This window comes from Leptonychotes weddellii, chromosome 5 (assembly GCF_054177405.1).
Source record: "Leptonychotes weddellii isolate Sample4059 chromosome 5, ASM5417740v2, whole genome shotgun sequence".
Classification (NCBI taxonomy): Eukaryota; Metazoa; Chordata; class Mammalia; order Carnivora; family Phocidae; genus Leptonychotes; species Leptonychotes weddellii.
The window spans coordinates 98531427-98543852 of NC_138373.1; the positions used below are offsets into that span (position 1 = coordinate 98531427).

The 12426-nt window shown below is 43.5% G+C and overlaps 1 protein-coding gene across 1 annotated transcript in view; it reads left to right on the top strand.

The window, feature by feature from the left end:
• Positions 1–2184: 2184 nt before the first annotated feature.
• The window catches only part of ANO6 (anoctamin 6), a 140052-nt gene continuing 129810 nt past the window's right edge, over positions 2185–12426 (top strand). Inside the window, exon 1 of the mRNA XM_081821539.1 lies at positions 2185–2308. Coding sequence (XP_081677665.1) covers positions 2200–2308 — 109 coding nt within the window. The 5' untranslated portion in view covers positions 2185–2199. The remainder of the gene's footprint in view (positions 2309–12426) is intronic.

Below are 12426 nucleotides of genomic sequence, written 5' to 3' on the forward strand. Positions count from 1 at the left end.
AACACTCTCCTAGCCCCTTCCTTCCACACTCCGGCCACCTCTTTAGATACGTTTGCACAAATGTTTGCTATGCAGAGTCCAGGTACATTATTTTCGGGTCTTAATGTATCCTACAACATACAGATCTCTGTATCTGCACACCCTCTGTGTTGGCCTTTTAAATGACTACATAGTATTCTGTTGTCTCTGTTCTAGATGGAACTGGTGACCTATTCATGGGCATTTAGGTTGTTTCCAGGTACCCTCTCCACCTCCATTACCAACAATGGAGTGGGATTCCTTTTAAATATGCATTATGGAAGGAACAGTAATGAGCCACCAAATAAAAACAACTGGCCTTGGATTTTGGTGAAGACAGCCTTTGTTTTTCACTTTCCTGTTGATTGGTCCTCACTAGTTGCTGTGAAAGGCATTTCAGTCTTTCATACCCTCCAGCCCCCGACCATATGCCAGTACCTCCTCCCCGCATAATGTGGAAGGAGCGGCTTCCCTCGGCATCCTCAGGTCCCCTTGCACAGCTGTCCTTTCTCCTCAGGAAGAAAGGTCTAGCTGAATCATGAACAGGCAGAAACTATTTTTAGTGAAGTAAAACAGTTTTTCTTGTAAGAATTGCTGTTTCTGTGCCCACAACGGCCCATGAATCCTTTCTGGCTGCTTCCACCCTTTGGAGAGGGGCCAGGTTCCTAATGGAATGTAAGCAGTCTTACTGCTAATCAAGATTTACAGCTGAGGCCAGGATAGTCGGCCGCTGGTGGATTTGCAGACCCTTTAAGCTAGCGGCGGCAGCAGCTCTGAAATTAAGTGCAGTGCCGAGGCCCCAGTCCTGTTCTCCAGACCCGCCCTCCTTCCTCAGGCCCAGCCTCCTAACCACAGGTATCATCTGGCATTATTTTATAAGCTGTGCCACGGTGCAGATGTTCTTTGCTAAGGAATTACTTTCATTTCTGACTCATTTCAGGAAATGAGGCAGTCTATCAGAGGTGTTCTTCATTTTCAGACCCATGGAGAATTCATTTTCTCCTGGGATTTCTAGCCACATGTGGGCAGTGCTTTATTTACCCAGATGTGAGAAAGAACAGTAATGAACAGCCCTTTTCCAAAGCAGCTCTTCCTTTCCTGCAGAACCCAGTGTGAAGACCCAGAGGAACTTATGCTCTTATTAATGTAAATATTTCTGAGGTTTGGGTTTTGTGATGCTTGTGGACATGCTGTGTGTATGGGCTTTGGTGCAGGAAAAATATAATTTAGCAACAGATTTAAAAGGTAGTCTGGAGTGTTTCTAATTACTGTTTGTTTAGCTCACCATTGCCTTAATAAGTGGATTTAAGTAACCTTGGGGGTAGGGAATGTAATGTTCATATTATAGTCAGCCATGCAAATCAAATCCTAACTAAGTATTGCAGAGAACACACCATGGAGTCATTTTATATGTATTCCATTGAATTTTAAATTTAGAACAGAGACCATTTTGGAATAGGCATCTTTCTACCTGTCCTGCATCAGCATGAATTATGCACATGTCCAAAATCAACCCTACTGTGTGCTACAACCCCATTTAAAATCCATCACTGGCTTTGACATGCAGTTCTCCTTTTAATTGAACACAAAAGAGAGGGAGGAACTTAAAAGCTTCTCTTCCTTTCCCTTTGCCACCCTTCAGTGGCTGTCATAGGAAATGGAAGTATTAAGAGGGCCTAGAACAGTGGTTCTCAACATTGGCTGCACCTTGGAATCAGCCTGGGAACTTTGAAAGATAGGGATGCCTGGGTCCTACCCCCAGAGATTCTGGTTTCATTGTTGCGAATGCAGCCTGCCTTGGGATTTTTATAAGCTCCCCAGAGGGTGTTATTGAGCACTAGGGGTTTTGAACCACAGACCTGAGAGACCTCTCATCCATTGGTTCCCCACCCTGACTGCACACCTGCATCACCTGGAAAGCTGTTGAAAGAAACACAGGTGTCCCACCAGTTGAAACCACATTTCTGGAGGAGGGAGCCAGTATTTTTAGAAAGCTCCCAGAGGATCCTGATGCACAGCAAGGGTTAGGGTAACCTGACATAATCTAACCATCCCATATCACAGATGAGAAAAAATGAAAACTCAGAAGGGCAAGTGGCTTGCTCAAGGTCAGATCCCAGTTGTTGCAAGAGCAGGTCTGGGACTCCGGTCTGACCTTCCGACTGGTCTCTCTGCTGCGTGATGCTACCCCTTTATATTTGTCTGTTGTATTTATTGATGCTTCCTCATTCTTCAGGTGATGTTGCTGCCTCCAAGAGGCCTTTTCTGACTCCTCACCCATCCAGGCTGGGTAAGATGCCCTTCCTCTCTATTTAAATAGCACCCCTAACTTTCCTCTCAGACTGTCATTTCCAGGAGCACAGGACCCTTACCCTCCTTGTCGTTTCTGCAACTTGCTGGCATCTTGTAGGGTTCCGGATCGTTTGTTGAGTTGAAGTACCCTGATTTTTTTATTCCTCCATTAGTCCACATGGATTGCTAAAAATAATGCATTTATTTCCATATGTTAGCTTCCGAAAATAGCTTCTGAAAGCAGAAGTTATTTATGTTTCTAGGGTCCCCTGTATTGTGGGTAAGATCTCATACACTGAGACTTTCCACCCCTATCTTCCAGAACAGAGGTTTTCAGGGGGTGGGGGGGAAGAAATTACAGGGGGCTTCTGATGTAAATGAAAACAAAATTTCAGTGACCTCCCAAGTTGCTCAAGGTACTTAGAGCATCCAGGGACTTTTGAATCCTTACAGGTATGTACGGTGGAAGTGGAGGGGAGCATGTGGCCTTTACCTAAAGAGAGAAAGTTTTATCAAGAAAATAATGCTATTTCATGGAAGTATGTTCTAAGGACTAAATTCTCTCTATTGGATACATAACTCCGAGAAGCCACATTCTTTTACCAGAGCTGAATTAAATCCTTTGGCCTCTCTGGATTCATGTGTTAAATTCTCTTCAATTCATATTGATTGATTCAACTCAATTCAATTGATTAAAAAAAAACAAACCCACAGGGCGCCTGGGTGGCTCAGTCGTTAAGCGTCTGCCTTCGGCTCAGGTCATGATCTCAGGGTCTTGGGATCGATCGGGCTCCGTGCTCCGCGGGAAGCCTGCTTCTCCTTCTCCCACTCCCCCTGCTTGTGTTCCCTCTCTCGCTATGTCTCTCTTTGTCAAATAAATAAAATCTTCAAACAAAAAACAAAAACCCCACAACTGTCAGTCTTCTGTCATCCTATTTGACTTAAGGTTCATTCTTGGTCAGTACCTTATTTTTATTTGAAAAATATTTCCAGGTTTGCAGTATTTGTGTTGACTCTTAGGGCTGTACCAGAGATTTGTCTTAGAAAGCAGGTTGCACCCGGCATCTCTTAAGCTGCCATGGCCAGGCATCTCTTAAGCAACAAGATGACACAGGGGTCACAGAAAGTAGCTGTTTTCTTGTGGGGAGAATTCAAAGCTTTTGGAGCCAAGACTGTAAACTGGGCTGAGAGCTGTAGGGTGAATGTGAAGATGATGTTGAGATGTGGCAGCCAGGAGAGAAGAATGACCAGAGTGTGTGGACTCACGCTGTGGTCTTAAACGTCATAGTTTCCTGCTTTATCATCAGGAAAGGGGCAGTGTGGTGGTGTGTAAATGAGGCCACCGTATATTCGGGGGGAATCTTCCTTAAATAGTCTGAGAAATTTCAGGAGAAAGTGGGAGGTAAATGTAAAACATTTTAATATTAAAATAATTTTGATTATACTGTGGAACATAAAGTGCAGTGTTTGCCTGATTTCCTTTTTAAGATGAAATATGAAATTTTAAAGAAGCACCTGTGTCCAGTCTCTCCTTTGCTGCTATTTGGGTGAAAAATGAACAGATAGATAAAACTTTTTGCTAAGTAACCAGCCTCTATCATACCAATTTCAGAGGCTCAGCAGTACATTGTGGGAGAGGAGAGTTTATTAAATACATAAGGCACAGTGTTCAGTGTTTCAACCACGTTGTGCCATCAAAATCGTCACGACCACCCTGCAAATTCGGACTTATTCACACCAGTGTTCACGCGTGAGGAAGTATGTGTATGCACCTATCCGCCAGGGAGCAGAGTCAAAATTTAAATCCAGGTCTGTCTGATTCCAGAGTCCTTATAATTTTCTAACCAACATGGCCTCTTAAGTCATTAGAGTGGAGAAGTCTCCAGAAGAGAGTTTTACCATCCTGGTAGAAGCCAGCTGACTTCAGCTTTCCTTACAGTTGCTATTTAACATTCGTAAGTTAATATTTATAAGCTTCTGTGACACAGTTAAAAGCATTTCTTCATAAAGTCCTATAAAGTTCTGACTTTAAAATGGCATGTCATTGTTGCAGTGATACTCCGAGACTTCCAGCGTGTTCATTGTCATGATTGAAAGAGGGGAAAGGAATAGTCAGTGATGGCCATTTTTGGTCCAAACACAGCATCGGGTAGAATTTGATAATCTGTCTCTCAGCCATCACACATTTGACTTGAGGGAGGCAGCAAAACAAAATGGTGGATGATGTGCGCTTTGCGATGTGATTCCTGGGTTTGAGAAGCCGGGCCCTGTTGCCTGCTAGCTGTGTGATCTTGGGAATGTCACCTAACCCCTTTGTGCCTTAGTTTCCTCATCAGTAAGGCAGGGGCATTCATAACTTGATTAAACTTGCTGTTTTAAAAATTAATATAAGGCATATAAAGAACTTGGAATATTGTGTGATACAAAGTAAGTGCTCGGTACATGTTTAGCTGTTCTTAGTGGATGAAAACTAGATGCTACATGACCCAGCAATTCCACTCCTAGGAGAGATGAAAACCCTTGAGAAATGAAAACCCGTGTCCACAAAAGACCTTCTAGCAAAAGTTTATGGAAGTTTTATTCATAATAACTAAAACCTAGGAACAACCCAAATGTCCATCAACTGGCAAATGGGTAAACTGTGGTACACCCACACAATGGAACAGTGTTGAGTAGCAAAAAGGAACCGATTACTGATACAGACATCAACATGGATGAATTTCAGAAGCATTATGCCGAGTGAAAGAAGCCAGATATAAAAGGCTCCATGCGATTTGATTCCATGTACATGACATTCTGAAAAGGCAAAACTGTAGAGAGAAATCGGCTCATTGCTTGCCAAGGACCAAAAGCGAGCGAAGGAAATTGACTGTGAAGGGGCGAGAGGAAGCTACATGACTGTATACATCAGTCAAAATGCACCAGACTTGGGGGAAATTTTTACTGTATATAAATTAAACCTCCGTAAACCTGATTTAAAAAAAAAAAAGTCTGGTGCCACAACATAGCAAATAGGGAGAGAAAAGGGGGTTAGGAACAGTAATCAGAAGTAGCAGAAACTGCAGATATTCTGCACTTTCAGTGGCTCTCTAAGATGGGTGGAATGATTTCATTAATTTTCCTCTCCCAGGCTGTGAGTTAGAAAAATGGAGGAACCTGTGGAATAGTTCTGTCCTGCCCAAGCGTATCTGATTCTCTGCCATGAGCACTGGTCTGCTGCCCCATTTCTTTTAAGCCAACCCATGAGAGCTGCCTTTATTTCCCAGGCACGGGGATCTCCTGGGTCGCTTCCTGGGAGAATCCCAAAGGAGGGCGGGCCAGCTGTGTGAGGAGGCATTTATGGAAACAGAGCGTTGGTGTTCTAGATGAACTGAGGCTTACTCTTCCAGATTACTCAGTCATCTGAGTGCATTTATGGGTAGGGAATGTTATCTCAGAACATTGTTCATTCATCCTGAGTCATGGGGGCCCTGGCCCTTTATCATGGAGCTCTTGCTTATCTTAGCAGCACTGGGCACAGCTGACCACTCCCTCCTTCCTGAAATTCTTTCTTTACTTGGTTTGTATGACGCTGCTCCATTTTGATTCCGCTTGCAACTCACTGGTTTTTCCTGTCTCCCCTGCCGGATCCTTCTCTTCCTAGTCCTGGCCTCTAACATTGGAGTGCCGATGGCTTTATTCTCTGACTGCTTCGTATCTCAGCTCACTACTTAGGTGAGACTCATTTCCAGAGCCTTAAATACCATCTATATGGTGATGACTTCCATATACATGGCCCCAGGCCCTATCTCTCCCTGGCTTTTCAGCTGCCTGCTTTACTGCCTCCCTTGGTTGTCTACTAGACATTGCAAACATGGCATGTGCAAAACCAACTTCTCATTTGTTTTCTAAACCTCCATTTCTTCCGTTGTTCCTCATCTCGGCAGTGACTCAATCCAGTTGCTCAGGCCCCCAACCCCGAAGTCTTTGGATGCCTGCCTTTCTTTCGCCCCTCATATTGGACCCATTAGCATCTATCCCAAATCCAAGCACTCCTCATCTCCCACCCCACACCTGAGTCCGAGTCCAGGCCACCACACACCACATCTTGCTGGGACTTTGGAATCACTTCCTCAGACCTCTTCCTGCCTCTTCTCGTTACCTTGTGATCTGAGTTCACACAACAGCCATGGAAATTCTTCTCTTTTATACTTTGATGCTACTTGCAGTGGCTTCTCTACGAACAATATAAAGTCCTGACTCTTAGCCATGTACCATAAGGCCCCTGACACCTCCCTGTCCCCGTCTCTTGCTCTGCCCGTCTCTCAAGGTGCTCCAGCCACACCGGCCCCTCACTGTCCCTTGACGTGTCACCCTCCAGCCTGGAATGCTGCTCTCATCCCCCTCTCCATCTGCTCTCCCCTCCCAACCCCTTTCTGTCTAGGATTCTTGTCTTGCATTTCATTCACTTCTCCCTCAGATGCCACCCTTTGGAGCTGGCTGGCCTCCCTGACTCACCTATCCAAAATATCACTGTCACTCTCAGTTCCCTTCACCTGCTTTAGCTGACTTCAAAGCATTTATCGCTACCTGAAATTAAGTCTGTGTTTGTTTATTGCCTCTGTCCCCCAGTAGGTCCTAAGCTGCATAAGAACACCGTTCTGGTGCTCAATAAGCGTTTTTTGAACGACTGAAGGAATAAGTGAATTGATGCTCAGGTACCCTTATATTAAAAATTAAAGAACCAAACACCTTCCTAAACCCTAATACCCCTCTCCATCTCTCACCCCATTTCTTGGTCCTTTAAGGTGGAATTTCTAAAATGTTGTCTAGATGTACTGCAGTTCTTCACTACCCATTTCTTCTTTCCTCTGCTACAATCTGCTGTCCTTTCCCATCACTCTTGTGAAATTTCTCAGGGTCATTCAAGCTCTATGTGTAGCTGCTTCTAATAGATACATTCCTATCCTGTCTTATTAGATCTTGCGTTTAGTTTTATCATGGAACATAAGTTCCCTGAAAAGGGACTTTTTCTGTGGTGTTATCTGTTATATCTTCTGCATCGAGCACAGTGCCTGGCACAGAATAGTTCCAGAATAGAGGTTCTTAATGTTTATACGTGTCATGTCATGAGATGTTTGACATGAGTCCTCACTTCCATTTTTTTTTAAAGGGGAAAAATAATTTTTTTGCTTTTGCCAAAGTGTTGTGTAATTATTTTATGATATTTACATAAGTAGAAAATTAAGTAATACAAGGTTTGTTATGAAGAGCAGCATCTCCGCTTCCATTTTATGTTCCCCAGAGGCAAGTATTTTCAACTTTAGCTGCTTATTTTAGTAATTACTTCTGTATCTTTAATTAATGTAATCATATTGTTACTCATCTGTTTTTTTAGTTTTAGGGATTATCTGTTGATGAAAAAGTGAGTATTTAGCTCAGGTTCATCCACCCCTGCTCCTCTCCGCTCTCACACAAATTTCCCAACCCCCATCTTCCCAGTTGTAATTGTGTTGTAATTTTGGTAAAATCAATATGCAGTGTTTACTTTATTATAACTAATGCTTTCCACAGACGAGCCCTGTAATATAGTTTGATTACTTTTCCTCTCAAGCCTACATAGCCGGTACCGACTTTTTAAAAATCTCTTCATTTTTGATGTACTTATGAATATTCAATCTCAGGCTCTACCCCAGTTGTAAATCGCAGTCAACCACATCAAGAATGTACCAAATTCATCTTTTTGGGAAAATTCCTCTCAGACCCTTCTGATCTTGTCTCTGCCTAGGTTGCTTCCTTGGCCCCAAAACAACGAAGGCTTCCCCTTCACCACCCTCGTGAGAACTCTTTTTGCCACTCTTGTGTTGGAGCCCCTGATCTCTGGAACGGAATGACTTACTCTTTCTTGGTTTACTACTTCATTTTGGTGGCACACAGTGTCCAGTTCCTTACGGAGAAAGGGTGTAAGAAGAGAGAATTTTTTGAGACTTGCAGGTCTGACAGTGCCTTTGCTCTCCCTGGCTTTTTCCTGATGGCTCAACTAACTATAATTCTTGAGTAGAAATGATCTCTTCTCAGAATTTTTAAGCCTCTGCCTTCCAGTGTTGCTTTTCAGAAGTTCCTGCCATTTGGACTTAAAACGCTTTGTCTGAAAACTCTTTCTGGAAATTCCATAATGATGTACCTTGGTGTAGGACTATTTGCATTTAATATGCTAGAAACTCAGCCTCTTCACTATGGAAACCCCATCGCCCTCCCTCTCCCCACTTTTCTTTAAAGGGAAATTAGTGTCCTTCAGTTTAGGGGGAAAGATGTCCCTCAATTCCGGAGAAAAATGCCCTTTAGTTCTGGAAAATTTCTTCTCTTTATAATCATTGCCCCTCCATTTTCTTTGATGATGAACACTCTATTATCAGGATATTGGCTCTCTTGAATTGGCCCCCAAACTTTCCATCTTTCCTGTTTTCCATCTCTGTCTTTTTGTTCAACTTTCTTGGATATTTCCTGAATTGTATCTTTAAGGCCTTCTATTGAATTTTCAATCTGCCACCATTTTAATTTTTTAAGAGTTAATATTTTTATTTCTCTCTCTCTCTTTGATAGTATCTTGTCCTTATTTCATGAATGTGTTTTTCTCAGTAGCTGAAGATGCTAGAGTTTTGATTTTTGTTTTTTTTTAAATTTCTTCCTGTGATTTTTCTTTCTCCTCTAAGTTGCTTTGCTGTTTCTCTGTTAAATGCTTTCCTTATCCAGAAGTCTTGTTATTCCCTCCTGTTTTAGATTAGCTATCTAAAAAGATGCCTGGAGGTTCTTTGATAGCAGATTGGGCTTAGCTTCATTCTAGGCTGGGCTATTTGTTTTTGTTTTGTTTAGGAAATCCTGATGTATTTTTAGGTTTTTTGTTTTTTGAGCTGACCAGATTCTCCGGAGAAAAGATGACCAGTGAGAAAGCCAAGGACAAGGATCGGGTGTCTCAGCATTCAGTAGTAATTTGTGTAATCTCTCTATAGTATGAAATCCCACTCCTCAACTATGCCTGGAATCCTCTAGTCCAAAGATCCCACTAGGAAATACATTCTCCATCTTCTCCCAGGTGAGGCCTCAGGATTTGGAGGCATTATTTTCTTCAAGGAGTGAGGGAGAGAATCTGCGGGTCTCTCTACTTAGACTTTCAGCCAATTCTCTGCCCCACCTTCACCCCCACTTCCAGAGGAACCTGGCGCTGTCAGTCCCTTAGCCTCTTGAGGGTTTATCATTTAAATGACCTTGCTTCTAGGTAAGTCCTAGTTTTGGATTGAGCTTTCTCCAGCCTGCTCAGCCAGTTGCCACTTGTCTGTTTGCTTTCCATCTTCCAAAATTGTGTTACTTTCTCCTGTGCTCTTTATATTAGTTTATGTCCCAGTGGTGTTTGAGGAGGGAGCAGGACTCAGTTCAGGGGTTTAGTACTCCATCTTTATTTATTTATTTTTTAAAGATTTTATTTATTTATTTGAGAGGGATAGGGGTGGGGGGGAGAGAGAGAGAGAGTGCACATGAGCAGGGGGCGGGGGCAGTGGCAGAGGGAGAAGCTGGCTCCCTGCTGAGCAGGGAGCCCAACGCGGGGCTCCATCCCAGGACCCTGTATCATGACCTGGGCCGAAGGCAGACGCTCAACCGACTGACCCATCCAGGCGCCCCCTAGTACTCCACCTTTAAATGAAAGCCTCACTCGACATGTTTTTCTTTGTTGTTTATGAGGCATTTGATCACACTTGTAAAACGGGACTTCTGTGTAAATCGTGAATCTCCATTTTCACCGACTTTAGTTCTTCTCTTAGGAACAGTTGGGGTCGAGTACAGTGGAAAGTTCCCTGGACCAGGAGTTAGGAAGCTTGGACCCTCTTCCCAGATTTAATACTTAATCCTGGGCATTCTCTCTCGCCATTATTTTCTCATCTGTAAGTCCAAGGGATTGAAGTAGGTGATTTTAATATCTCTTTGTACCCAAAGTTTGATTTTATTTCTAAGCAATTGAGATAATCATGTGTGGCTGAATACCAGATTAGGAAACAGAGTTGTAGCAGCCAACTGAAGAAACTGCAGAAGTGAAGCTTTTCCTTGTGTTTGTCAGTCAGTCTCTGTAACTCTGGTATCTTTAAAGTCTCAAGTAAAATTGCAGCCCATGTTTCCTGAACAAGAAACTGTTAAATGGTTAAAAATTCTGAATTTTTTTCCTTTGGGCTATTTTCAGCTGATAGTAGTTCAGCTGCAAAGCCTACTTGGATTCATGTTCTCGATAGGGAGATAAAGTGTTAGTGTTGAGCCAGAGAAACAGGGAAGATAAAAGAGAAAGAGGTCTGGCTTGTTTCCTTTTTACCCTCTGGCAGGCATGGCCATTCTTGGTAGCGCCCTACCAGGAAGTGTGTCCTTCCCGTCGGAGCCGTGTGTGAGTAGATAAAAGCCACATCTGTATTTTCTCTCTCTTCCGTGTTGTGGTTTCTTGTTAGATGGAAAGACCGAGTGGACATTGCATGTCACTGTGGTTTTGACTGGCTGGTTTGATCACCAGTGCAGTGTGCCCAGCAGTGGTCAGTATAGTGACTGAGGAGAAAATGTGATCTGTGAGGCTGGCGACCTGGTGGGCAGGAGACCAAGGCGGGGTTCTTTAGGGCAAGGCTTCCCAGACTGAGTTACTCACCCCCAGTTACTAATGTAGAATCCTCCCGGGGTGCGGCATAGGAATCCTTTTGTCAGAGTTCCCCCAGGTTATTGGGATACACTTGATTCTTATACTGACTCCGGGGACCTATTTCCTTAAGGACAGGAGGCCAAAAAGAAAATCAGACTCTTGGGCGCCTGGGTGGCTCAGTTGGTTAAGCGACTGCCTTCGGCTCAGGTCATGATCCTGGAGTCCTTGGATCGAGTCCCACATCGGGCTCCCTGCTCAGCGGGGAGTCTGCTTCTCCCTCTGACCCTCCCCCCTCTCATGCTCTCGCTCTATCTCATTCTCTCTCTCAAATAAATAAAATCTTTAAAAAAAAAAAAGAAAAGAAAATCAGACTCTTGAGCATTTGCAGAGCTCAGGAAGAAAACCACAGAACAGAAACGGAACCCTGCACACTTAGCCAGAGGACACCTCGTATCTGTCCTGGAAAGGATTTCAAACTCCCACTGCTTTCCTCATGTCCCTATTTCACACCCTTTTCCCTCATTCTTCGTAGGTCATCTTGCTTCATAAATCACAGAGGGAGTGGAAACCTTCCGGGGACAATGCCTCAACTTCTTTTCCTCCCTCAAAAAAAATTGTGTGTATGTGTAATGCACATATACACTTATGTTTACACTTCACTTTGCTTTCCTGATGAAGGTTAACCCCTCTGCCTATGCCTCTCTCCATCAGTGACCCCTCCTGTGTGTTTTTCTTTCACTCTTTTCCATCACCATTTGTGTGTGTGTATGAGTATGTAATATATATGAGTATTGTATTTCATCTTACAAAACAAGGCACAGCAAACAAAACTATGCCTTCCTCAACTCTGTAGCCAGCCTAGGTTCTCCTGAGTCTCTTTTCATTCAATCATTCAGCCAGCCGGTCCTCATTTATTAGTCAGCTGTGCGCAGAGACCTGGCTGGGCACTGAGCTTCAGCGTCAGACCACACAGATCTAACCCCTGCTCTCATGATGCTTATAGTCTCTTTGTAGCCAGACTCCTTTAAAAATTATTGTTCTTACTTTCCCCCATTACAGAAATAACACATGCTCATGGTCATAAATTTGGAAGTAGCTTCCTAATGGGAAGCCACTAAAAGGTTTAAATGCAGAATAGTACTGGGTCAGAATTTCATTTTCAAAAGTCACTTAGGCTGCTGAAGGGAGAGATGATTGGGAGGGAGTGGAAATTGCTGGCAGGTGATTGGTCAGGAAATTTCTGCTCTAGCCCAGATCAGCGTTGATGGCATTGTAAGATGGAAGGAGGAAGACAGACTCAAGATATATTCAGCACCCAAGGATGGTGAATGTTTGACTATGAGGATGAAAAAGAGAGGGGAGTCTAGGATGATACCCAGGTTTCTGGCTTGACCAGCTGCTTTGCTGGTCGTGCCGTTTCCTGAGACAAGAAATCATGGAGAAAGGGCTGTGTGTGTGTGTGTGTGTGT